The sequence below is a fragment of the Erythranthe guttata genome, chromosome 13 (assembly GCF_056151865.1).
Source record: "Erythranthe guttata isolate IM_541 chromosome 13, IM_541, whole genome shotgun sequence".
Classification (NCBI taxonomy): Eukaryota; Viridiplantae; Streptophyta; class Magnoliopsida; order Lamiales; family Phrymaceae; genus Erythranthe; species Erythranthe guttata.
Genome location: NC_142545.1, coordinates 18,271,234 through 18,283,953, shown reverse-complemented (window position 1 = coordinate 18,283,953; position 12,720 = coordinate 18,271,234). Strand labels below are relative to the sequence as shown.

At 36.2% G+C, this 12,720-nt stretch overlaps 2 protein-coding genes across 2 annotated transcripts; both read left to right on the top strand.

Annotated features, from left to right (window-relative positions):
• The first annotated feature begins 2,341 nt into the window (after positions 1-2,341).
• On the top strand, positions 2,342-3,632 carry LOC105968958 (ethylene-responsive transcription factor 3). The gene has a single exon (XM_012993672.2). It carries the CDS (start codon positions 2,717-2,719, stop codon positions 3,410-3,412), a length of 696 nt encoding a protein of 231 aa, XP_012849126.2. The 5' UTR covers positions 2,342-2,716; the 3' UTR covers positions 3,413-3,632.
• Positions 3,633-8,807: 5,175 nt separating this feature from the next.
• LOC105968646 (hypothetical protein) lies at positions 8,808-12,544 on the top strand. The gene is made up of 5 exons (XM_012993278.2): positions 8,808-8,950; positions 10,089-10,547; positions 11,001-11,450; positions 11,653-11,965; positions 12,051-12,544. Exons 1-5 carry the CDS (start codon positions 8,948-8,950, stop codon positions 12,185-12,187), a joined length of 1,362 nt encoding a protein of 453 aa, XP_012848732.2. The 5' UTR covers positions 8,808-8,947; the 3' UTR covers positions 12,188-12,544.
• The last annotated feature ends 176 nt before the right edge of the window (positions 12,545-12,720 follow it).

Below are 12,720 nucleotides of genomic sequence, written 5' to 3'. Positions count from 1 at the left end.
AAATTCACAAAAGTTGAATCAATTTTCCCACATACTATTGAATATTTTTTTTTTTTTTTTAAATTAAGTAACTTACAACCAACTATATAAGTGGATTAGGTACACTCTGTATAATAGCTAGCAAATTATACAAGAGATGTTAACCATAGTAGACTAATTATTGAATTACTCGACGTCAAAATTGTTACTTATTACTTTGTTATGAAGGAAAGGCGTGTTTCTCGTGTTTTTATGACAATATATTAAAAGGCATGTTTCATTTTTGGTATTATATTTATGTGTGATATTGTATTTATTTATTTTCTCCTTATGCAACAATCGTAATATTGGAAAGATAAATGAAAATTATACTAATTTTCCATTTTTCTCTTAAAGTATTTGTTGGTTGACGTCATAATTCTCTACTATCGTACAATTGACTATGCGGTCTATACTAATGGATAATTACGCATATGTCCATTAAAACTAATATTCTCATGAATAGGTCCATAAAAAAAATTAATGACAAAAATACCCTCCTCTTATTTAAACGTATTCAGCTTTGATTTTAAATCATTGTACACAATGAATCTCGTACACTGCAGCAACACACAAAATATTAAGATGTTTATTATGTTGCCTTTCCAACACAATTTGATCAGTGTAATTAGAGTTATGACGAGAAAATTACGAGCAAAAAAAAATAAAAAATAAAAAAAGGATTTGACCAGAGAGTGCAAGTCAAAGTTCGGTCAAGATTCTAAGGTTAATGGATGAGATTGTGCGTTGAAATGGTTAAAAATAGTTTTGTCAAAAAAAAAAAAAGAAACTTATTTATATGATTTTTTCAATAGTTTTAATCTTGAACGAATTGTGAAATATGTCACTATATTTCATCTAAACTTTTGTTTGAATTTTTGTGAATAATATGTGACAACACACAACCTTGTTTGCAGCATCCAATGTGGACTGGATTCACTACAATAAATTTTTGACCTTTATTTTGCAACAAGTTATGGCTATGTTTGTTGTGAAATTTATGTTATTTCTTAGTAGTTGGATTGGATTGGTACAAAATTAAAGTCATTTGGTTCTCTTAAATTGCAAATTGTTCTCATTTTGTGCCTTATATATTGCGAATTGTCTTGCAATATGCACGTTTACAATGTGTTGCCCCGAACCCAACTGTAAAATCCTATAATAGTTTCGAAGTCCTGTGTTTTTACTAGATGATAAACTCGTTAAACAAAATTTTGCTACAATCTAATTAGTTATGTAACTCGTAATGAACAAAATGAAAGATATAACTATAATTTATCGTTTGTGGCTTAAATTAAAGTTTTGCATGAGTTTGGAGACAGATAATTATTAAAGTTTTGCACGAGTAATTTGGAGATATTGCCCCCGATTATTTCTTAAAAGTAATTATAAAAAGTAGCACGTAAAGTTGTTGAAAGGGTCTTGGAGAAGCCAACGAGTGTTATCGTCACAAACCGATCGAGGTTATTCTTCAAAACATAAGAAGAATTAGAACGGTCGAGGCGGTATTGATAAATTAGATCAAAACGAACATATAATTAATGTCACTACCAAAATATATTTGATCAAATACGCACTACCCACGTGTATCACATGCATGACTAAAACTAACTACGTACGTTTATACATCTCATGTATACTATAACTGAAATTAACCACGTTTATCTTATGCATACGTACTTTCGATTATACACACTATATTTCAAATCAAAACCTACAAATAACTAAATTACTACACAATAATACATAGAAAAGGGTGAGACGACAAAAGGAACAAAATCAAAATGATATTATTGCAGTGAACATATCATACAAAGCGAGCCATGATACTTAACTTCGTGACTCATTTATATCGGTACTACATGATTTTTTAAAACCTGCACATAGTGAAATACACCATATAATTTTACACCATCGAACTATATATAACATAACACACACGAACTCATGCATATATGTATTTACTGGGTAATTATTTAAATATATTTACTCTCTATACACTCCAAAATTACAGTATATTTCACTAGATGTAGAATTTCATAAGTCATATCGCATTATATTTTGGTATCGAGCAAGAGTGGATGTTGATAAAACCCTAATGGATGCACAATATACCACGCCAACTTTGCTGCCTTTTTACGTAAATAATGAAGCAGGGATAAGGACACAACCAAATACCACTCTGACCATAAAATATCACCACCATTAATAAATAATTAAATAAAATGGAGGAGAAATATGGGAAAGGACAAAATGGGAAATAATGAAAAATTGAGGGGGCTGTTGTGTCTTTTGACTCATAAAAAAAGGTAAGCAAAGGAAGGCAAAATCTAATATGAAAATCCGATGGGCGTAATCGGTTTGTGGGTGCGCGTGAGATGGTAGAGAAATCGAGAAAGCAATTTCCCTCTCCACAAAAAAACACCAAGAAAAATAAATGAAAAAATAACGTTCCCCCACCCTCTTTTCACACACAACACACAGTAGAGAGAGAAAAAAAAGAAAAAAAGGAAAAAAGCATTAGAATTAGATTATCACCATCTCATCCTCTGTATCTGTGTGGGCGTTTGTTGAACATATGTTGGCTCCTTAGGCCATTGCTTCTGTGCATCGCCTTCAATTTTTTTCCTATAAATCATTTCTCCACCAGCAGAGAAATACCTATCTTTGTTTGTTTTTTTTTGTAATTTTTTCAACCATGGGGCGAGGCAGAGCACCGGTGGTGAAGCAGGCGGATGCGGCGGCGGCTCAAGGAGGAGCAGCCAACGGATCTGGAATCCTCAAGGAGATCAGATTCCGAGGCGTGAGGAAGAGGCCGTGGGGAAGGTTTGCTGCAGAGATCAGGGACCCTTGGAAGAAGACTCGTGTTTGGCTCGGCACCTTTGACTCGGCGGAGGACGCCGCACGCGCCTATGACGCCGCCGCCCGCTCCCTCCGTGGCCCTAAGGCGAAGACGAATTTCCCATTTCCCCAAAACGGCGCCGTTTTCCCCGATTTCAACCCTCAAAACCCTAATCCGCCGCATCTTAAGAACAACCATGGAGATCCGTCCCGGTTCTACCCACAGGACCACCAAATAATTGCGCAGCAGAGGCCGACCTCGAGCGGCATGAGCAGCACCGTGGAGTCCTTCAGTGGGCCCAGGCAGCAGATGCCGCCGCCACCGCCGCCGCCGCCCATGCAGCAGCAGAGGAGGTACCCTCGGTCGCCGCCGGTTGTTCCAGATGATTGTCATAGCGACTGTGATTCCTCCGCCTCCGTGGTTGATGATACCGAGTGCGACATCGCCTCCTCCTCTTGTAAAAAGCCTCTGCCTTTCGATCTTAACATGCCGCCGCCGATGGACGCCACTGCTGATGTGGACGAGCTGACCTGCACGGCGCTCCGGCTCTGATGTGCTCACAAGATGATGATGTTTGTCATTTGGAAGAAACTACCATTTTTTTTTTCTTATTTAGCTTAAAAAAAAAAAGAAGAGAGAGAGAGAGAGGAGAATGCTTGTAGACAGGGTGAAAGGACTAAGACTCTATAGATCTAAGAGTCCATCTCTATGAGTGTTTGTTGTTTGATGAGAATTTACTTATTTTTAAATTTATAAACTTTAATGTTATCAATATTCGAAGACTCTATGATTCATACTTGTGTGCGATTCTGTGCTCGTTTGATCCTTTGTTAGTGTTCTTCTGAAGACTCTTTCAATCGTCGATTTCAGTGAAAACCTAGTTTTTTTATGGCATCTGTTCATTTTGTTTTGGATATCGAGTTCTCTGTTGTTATGTGAAAAGCTAATTGTTTCGTAAACGATTGCTACTCTTATTGATTTGCTGATATGGATTGTTTGTCTATCTTGCAGTTGTTGAAAAGATCCTGCCATGTTTTCAGAGTACGTATATTCATCTACATTAAGTTGATTGTTCATTTCCGTATCGTATCTGTTTGGAAGCTTATTTGCATTCTCACCTATCTGTATTCGTACATTATTTGTGAACTGACTCGGTCAATGAATTTGTTGTCTGGCAAACTGCTTCGTGAAGAAACTTTGTGCTATGTATCTACATTGTCTTTGCTTTGAGTCGTGCATGGCGTTTTTGCTTTGTTGAGGACCGTTTATGATGCATGGACGTTTTCTTTTACGTGTTTCTTGTATGTATAGTAACTAATTGATTTTTAGGTTAAATGCATTGGATTACCGGGTTATTACTTTTCCATTAAAACCTAACCTTCACTCTCTAGATCACCACCACGTGTTCGTTTTGCACTTTCCCTCAGCTCGCCGAATGATTGCCGTGGTACGAATTTTGACAATGGTTGCTCATAAATACTTTTCACACGTGTTGTTATGTTTTTGGTACTTATATTTACTTACTCCAATCAGAATACGTCGAGACGCGTTTCCTTAAGTTGCTTTTTAAGATGGAATATTAATCACGAAGAATGTCTTTTGGTTGCTGTTCCGCTTTATATGTTTCATGTTGATGTCACTGCTGATTAAATAGAGAGAGAGAGTGTTCGAACTTACTTTGAATTTTGTAATCAAGCTTTTGAACTCGGTTTTATTATTCGTTGAGCTCAACGAATATAAATCGAGCTAAAATATAGTTGAATTTGACTACCTTTATTTTTTCCTATGCATGTTTTTCTTATTTCTCACTTTCAGGTGCTCTCGAACTTTGCATATCTTATCATAGGAGGAATGACGCGCTCAAGCTTGGTATGTTCTGTGTTCATGCTTCATTGTGGTTTATGCTTTCTGGATCTGAACTATTCATTCTCGATACTTCAAAAATTAATTTGTTCATAGTAATATCATGTAAGAATTCGGAAAGAAATCATTCTAGGAGTATATTATATATAACCTAGCTTCTTATATTTCTCTATCGATTTGTCTTACGATGTTTTCTGGTTCTACTTTTCTCATTAATCATCTCCGTTGTCAATTGCTGGTTCTACTTTTCTCATTAATCATCTCCGTTGTCAATTGCTGATTCATGATGGCCTTCGCGGGTTGTAGCAGGTTTTACGTTTTTCGGTCAACTGCATATTTGTGTGATTATAATTTCTTCGATTTCGTTTAAAATTATTTTTCCCCGTTTTATTTTCATTTCGTATTTCTTTCTTTCTTTCTTATGTGTAAAGATTAGTTGTCCAAATTCCTTGCTTTGTAATGCTATCTTTTGGTTTTTGTCATCAAATTAATTGCTGTTGATTCTGACTTCAGGTTTTATTCTGGCTGTTATTGTATTTAGGGCAAATTACGTCCACCGTTGTGGTACACTCAAATTACGTAAAACCCCTCGTGTTTGGATAATTACATCCACCCCTCAATTATTTTTTTTTTTTTATTTATGGTCTCAAATTTACCTACTAAAAAAAAATCTTTTTGCAATACAACACACAGCTGGAGAGTGGTTGTAATTATCCAAACATGAGTAGATTTTTTTTTTTGTAATTAAGGTTTACCGGCTGGCAGTAATTTGCCTTTTCTGTTTAACATAATTCATTTTTAGAAAAAAATTGAATTTATAATAATTGTTTACTAGAAATTGAATGATTTGACCATTTGACTTATCTGTTCAAACTTGTGGTGGTTTTCGAGGGACGATATCCATGAATACTGCACAATTATTCTCAACTTTGAATAAATTTATTAAAAGTGGGAATTCATGTTGACCTGACCCTCCTAATAAATCAATCATGCTCGTCACACTTTATTTTAATTATGTGCTATTTTGCAAAAGTTTTTTGTAACCATTTTGAAATTAGTTTTTGCTTTTAAAATAATTTATTTGAAATATTACAATTTCAAAATTATATTGTATGGAGCAACTCTTTTGAACTTCAAATTATAATTTCCCTTTTTGAGCTTCAAAGGGTTTTAGTATTACATTTACACCAATGATATGAATAGGCGTGCATTTATTATTTAATTACGACTACTAATTGTAGGTGAAATAGACCTTTTCGATGCTCTCGGCTGGGACTAAGCTGCTAAGAAAACAAAGCCCAGACTCAAGTCGGAGTTAGCATTTCGACGGTCAAGTAAGTAGGGAACGATATATATTTTGACGATGGATTTATGTATATTTTAAGAATAGTAGATCAGCCTCTATATTTGTAAAAATACTTACCTCCGAACCCCCTGTTTTAGGGGGCATTCTCCTATTTATATAATTTCCATCCAAACCCTAAAAGTTCTCCAAAACCAGGGGCGAGCGCATGCCTATCGCGGATTCCATCATTTTTAGCTAATCAGTCTTTCGTCGTCTACTTATGCTTTAGGCCATAGCCTTTCTACAGGATATCCGTACCTTTTGACATTTCTCGGCCATGTTCGAGCATTTAATGCCGGTGTCAGTGCATTTATCGCGTTTCTCTGACGTTAAATGCACATGTCTGAGTCATCACGACACCCCTTCGAGTGATGTATGCTCAACTCGGCTCTCGGTGATATGCTTAAATGCGAGGAAACGCTTCCTATTGGGTTGCGCCTATTGACATGCCGTAGTGGACTGGATCGTTCGATTTACGTATATATAAATTGGATGATTATTTTAGGGATTTGCTTTTTACCGTTTGAAAATTGCTATTTACCGTTCAAAGACTTTCTCTCTCTCTCTCTCTAAAAAAATTCGCTCTCAAGACGATTTCATCACAAATCATACTTATTGGTGTGATCTACGAACATAAATGAGTTCATCGGATGAAGATCTGGATAGCGGACACAACGAGGTAAAAAGTCCGTCTTTTCGATCGAAAAAAATGGGCTAAACGTTTAAAAGCCCAACTCGGGCGCCCGAAGGTGCAGTGCACGCCCATGTTGGGCGTGCGGTTGGCTCTTGCACGCCCAACATGGGCGTGCACTGCACCTTCGGGCGCCCGAGTTGGGCTTTTGGCTTTGAAACGTTTTTTTTTTTTTTTTTTTTTTTTTTTTTTTTTATCAATTTTTTTACGCTTTTTTCAGGACGATACGTCTACAATTGAAGTTGATCATACCGATTATTTTACAACAACTCAGTTGTTTGACTCGAAGGATGAGGTAGTGGTTTGGGCGAGGTTCGTTGCAAGAGGTCTTTTTGTGAAAATGCTAAAAAAAAGTTGTTCTAAAAAAAAGATTTTTCTGACTTGTGACCTATACGGGGAGAAACGAGAATGTCCATCAACTAACCCAAACGCGCGCCCGAGAAGGACCGGTAGCAAAAAAAGAAACTGTGGTTTTCAAATTGTCGGAGAGCTACGGTCGGACGATAGATGGGAGGTCAGAGTAGTATACGGGAAGCATAATCATTTTCCAATATATGGGAGGTCAGAGTAGTCTACCAAAGGCGTTGCGGAGTCGACGTGAAGCGTGAGATATTCTAAATAGTGTTTGATTTAGTTTTTTTTTTTTTTATTGGAATGAATGTATTACTATTGACATTGTATGTTATTATTATTATGTTATGATGTTATAATGAATGTTAGTATGTTATTATTATTATTATATTATGTTCTAATAATAATAATAATAATAATAATAATAATAATAAGGTTTTGAACAACATATTTTATTAGGGGTCCTTTCCCTTTTTCAGTCCGAATTTTTTCGCCCAATTAGACATCCTGTAAACATAAATTATATTAAATTTACTAACTTATTTTAATTCAGAAAAAAAAATATTTTATTTTAAAACAGAAAAAAAAAAAAAAAAAAAAAAATTTAATCGAACGCCCGGTTTGGGCTTTTCCCGGCCGAACCGACGCCTGGACCGGGCGCCGGTTCGCCCGGGAAAAGCCCAAACCGGGCGTCCAAAAACTGTTTACACGCCCAAGTCGGGCGCCGGTCGCCTGAACGGACGCCCACTTTGGGCGTCTGTTCAGGCGGCGGGCGCCCGACTTGGGCGTTCGTCCATTTTTTTCGAAAATTTTAGGGGTTTTAGAGAGATAAACACTTTTTTGTTTTGAACGGTAAATAGCACTTTTTAAACCGTAAAGAGCATTTTCTTTATTTTATGTGCAAAACCGGGGAATTGAAATAAGTTTTATGGATTGGGCCTCTTGTTCGATAAATATTGGGCCTGGCCTGGAACTCTCTCGGCCCGAATAAATGTAGTAGTGACTAACGGCCCGGAACTCTCTCGGCCCGCTTTAGGAGTAACATGTTATGTTCATTTAATTATGATTGAGGTTTTCAAAATATTGACTAGGATTGGATCACCACTCTAATCCTTAATCTAAATTATCTAGGCCCAACGATATAAACTTGATTTATTAGATTTGGGAGACAGAAAAAAAATCTCAATTTCGAAATAAGATAATATTAAAAAAAATATATATATATGTAAAGTAATTTAATTCTGAATCTCGAAATAAGATTATATTTTAAAAAGGTATCTGTTCTGTCAAACATTAATGAAATGAGAGCAAGTAGTAACTCTGTTTGGGTGAGTCAATGTATTTAAATTTAAAATAATGGTACATTATTAAATATATTTCTTTTTTGCGGCAAACACATTATTATTCTATAGACTTTTTCGATTTGAAATTTAAAGTAATAAACTTAATATTAATTAATCAAATAATTAGCTGTGCTGGTGATGACGAGGTGTACACTTTAGGCCAAATCGAAATGAATTTTGAATTGCAACGAAAACGCGTGTCATCTTAGTCATAATTTATAGTAATAATAATCTCACCTCCACCACTAATTATTTGACCAACCCAAATTTTCACAACTGTTGATATATATAACCTGATGAAATTGATTTTATATTTTATTTTTTTATTTTTTTATTTTTTGTTGTTTCAGTAAGATGAAGTTTGTTTTATGGTGGGAATAAAATAACGAAATAATTGGACGTGTCATGTCGGAGCCGTAATTGCTTGATTCAAATGCGAACAGTACACGTTGCCGGTTGCACATATGTGGTCCCCACCCGCCGACGGCTACTAAATGGTAATTGCACTTTTACTCCTTAAATATATAGGTATACTATTTTTAGACATAATGGTCCATCAATTTTCATCTTATTTTGGAAATATGCCAAAAACCCTTGATTTAAATTTTTTATAACCCAAAAAGTCCCAAGAAATATTCCTCTATGTTAAGAATCCCAAAATTTCAATATCAATGATAACATTGCCCGAATGGTAAAACTTAAATTTAATCATTTAAAAGTTTGGTATTTTGAATTTGGGATTTCTTAGATCGAATAATTGTTTTGAGGATTTTTATTGAGATAATAGTTAGTAATTATAATTTTTTGGTATTTTTCATTTCTTTCTCTTTGGAACTCCACACACATCTTGCACACACAATTAATTGTTATGTTCCCCTTGCCAACAAGCCAACGGTCGTTAGACCAAACTTGTCGCAAATGATTAGCATAGTTTGATTATATTTTTTGTTTGCTAACTATTATACAACAGCATAGATTTTTCCTTTATCGGTGCACAATTGTCTGCAGATTCTTTCGTTACAAGAAATAAAAAACTAAATAATAATAATTGTGTAATTTTTCTTATATATTTTAATTTTCATAATATGATATGATTTTTTTTTGGTAAGAATAATATGATATGATTTAATCTATAGTTCTATACCACTAATGAAAATACATTTATTACCAAATCAATCACGACCACTTCACCTTCATAATAAACCACATATAATATAGATTTTACACTTATTCATTGGCGCTATCAATCAATTGTCACACTTATTTTCAGTCGGATCTGAGGTAGTAGTAGTGTATAACACACAAAAAAAAAAATTTAAATAATACATACCAATTACCATCATATTTATTATATTCTATAGTTATTTATTTTAATATTTTAATATTTTTCAAAATTGAAGATTCTGACACCGGTTTTATTATGACTTTATCCCATCGCAGAGTAAAAGTGAGGAATAAGATCCGCCACACGGCACAATTCCATTGGTTGTTGAAACAGCTTTTAATCATTAAAAAAAAAAAGAAGCTGAACAAATATTTCCGTGCTGGATAGTAATTCATATAAAATCGAACATGATATAAGATTACAATTCAGACCCACCAAAATCATTTCTAATTTTGCCTTCCTTAATTCAGCCGAAATCAGGTAAAAAAATTGATGATCGTAGATTGGTGGCGGCGATGGCGGACGAAGAAAACCTGATCATCAGCAGTCAGACGAAGAGCAGGAGCTTCGCGCGGTACGCCTCCCACTCACACGACGAGCTCCATGATTTCCGCACGTGGCTGAAATGGCTGTGCGTCGATCAGTCCAACCACTGGAGCGCCTGCCTCTCCTGGTTCGTCTTCTTCGCCCTCGCCATTGTGGTTCCGGCGGTCTCCCATTTCGTCCTCACCTGCGGGGCCGATTGCGACAGCTTCCACAGCAGGCCGTACGACGCCGTCACGCAGCTCTCCCTCAGCGGCATCGCCGCCTTGTCCTTCATTTGTCTCTCCACCTTCGTCCGGAAGTATGGCCTCCGGCGGTTCCTCTTCTTCGATAAGCTCCGCGATGAGAGCGAGACCGTTAGGAATGGTTATACCCAACAATTCAATGTACGTTTTTTTCATTTCATTTCACTCCCTCTTACTGTTTGTCAAAATGCCAAAGAAGAAAAGGTAAACAAAAAAGGTTAGGATTGTCTTATTGTTAATTCTGACTTTTGTTCTTGATTCCCCAAATTGATGCTCTGTTCAGCAATTCTGTAGACTCATTGCTTAGTCTACATAAATTACACTATATCCATTACTACAGAAGATTGATTACATGCAGCACTTGCACAGTAATACCAGTAATCATATATCTAATAAACAGAGAATTATAGTTGCCGATTTGAAGTTTTGAGTACATTTAAGGCTACTGAACTCTCGATCCAATTCCTTTACCATCAATTGCAATGTCTAGAAACTAGACAATACAGCAATTTTTATGTAACAACCAGCTAGTTCTTATTTCTTTATATGCTTGTTACATACAATGAAAGTAGACTATCTTCTTTGCACGCGCAGAGATCGCTGAAGATCTTATTCGTATTCGTGCTGCCCTGTTTTGCCGCCGAGACTGCGTACAAGATATGGTGGTACACGTCCGGAGGAACACGAATCGCCTTCTTGGGGAATGTAGTAGTGAGCAACACCGTTGCTTGTGTGCTCGAGCTGTGCTCCTGGTTTTACAGATCGATGGTTTTTTTCCTTGTCTGTGTTCTCTTCCGCCTTCTGTGCTATCTCCAGATTCTCCGCATGCAAGATTTTGCACTGGTTTTCCAGGTCAACTCCAATGTTGAAACAGTGTTGAGAGAACACCTCAGAATCAGAAGGCATTTAATGATCATAAGCCATAGGTACAGAGCTTTCATACTGTGTGCGTTGTTCTTCATCACAGCAAGCCAATTATCGTCTCTTCTTATGACCACACGCCCCAATGCTGATGTCAATCTTTACCACAGTGGAGAACTAGCGGTATATAATCTGTCTTAACATTTTCTTAATGAATATGTTTGTCTTGAGTGGGTAGGGGTAGGAATTGGAATGGAATTTCCAATTTCTGCCGATTTTGAAACAATATTTTTCATTCCGAATTTTTCTGGATCGGAATTCCGTCCGATTTCAAGACTCTTGAGATGTTGATGATTAATAATTTTTCTATTATTATGAACAACAGGTTTGCTCTGTTAGCCTTGTGGCGGGACTATTAATTCTGCTGCGAAGTGCCGCTAGAATCACCCACAAGGCACAGGCTGTGACGTGCCTTGCATCCAAGTGGCACGTCTGTGCCACAATCGATTCGTTCGACACCACCGAGACTGAAACTCCGGTGACTCGAATGGTGGAGGAGCGGATATTCAGTGCAACCTGTTCCGACGGTTCTTTTGATCTGGACGATGTTGGTGATGAAGAAGATGAACTCGATAACTCCAAGTTTGTTCCTATGTATACACACAGCACAATCTCGTTTCAGAAAAGACAAGCATTGGGTAAGAGTTTTATATGCTTCGAAATGATTTTTCTAAATTGTGTTAGATGTTTGATGTATTATGGATTTTTTTTTTCTTTTCGCAGTGACGTATTTTGAGAACAATAGAGCTGGAATTACGGTGTACGGGTTCATGCTGGACCGAAGTTCTCTTAACACCATATTCGGGCTCGAGTTATCGCTGGTTTTGTGGCTACTTGGGAATACCACAGGCATATCTTGAATTAGCAAATAAGGACTTGTTTGTTTGTTTGTCCGAGGTTTTCTTTATCTGGCTTTGATGTCTGAAAATCCACCATTGGTTGTGCTTGTGCATGGATCAGCGAAGAATTCGTTGAGCATGTAGAGAGGAGCAGCAATTTATTTATTATTGTTGTTTAGTTTTTGTATATGTTTTCATATTTTTGGTTTTTGCTTCTCTTAGAAAGAGTGATGATTACTGGTGTATATACATACACTTATACAAGTCTTTAAATTTTTCCCCAGGCATTATACTGGTTCATGTAATGAATCGATAGTACTTGGACAGTACATATAATGTTATTTGAATAATAAAAATTGAATCTTTATACTTAGTCAATCGAACAGTTTGTACCCGTTTTACCATATTTGAGTTCCACATTTTGAAACAAGATGATCGTAAGATGTGTATCTTGACTTGTAAATATCGGATTGTGGTGTATTAGTAACTGCATTTTTGCACAAAACGAGTATAAACTAAAGAACATTTCACGTAATTTAGAACAAATTACTAAA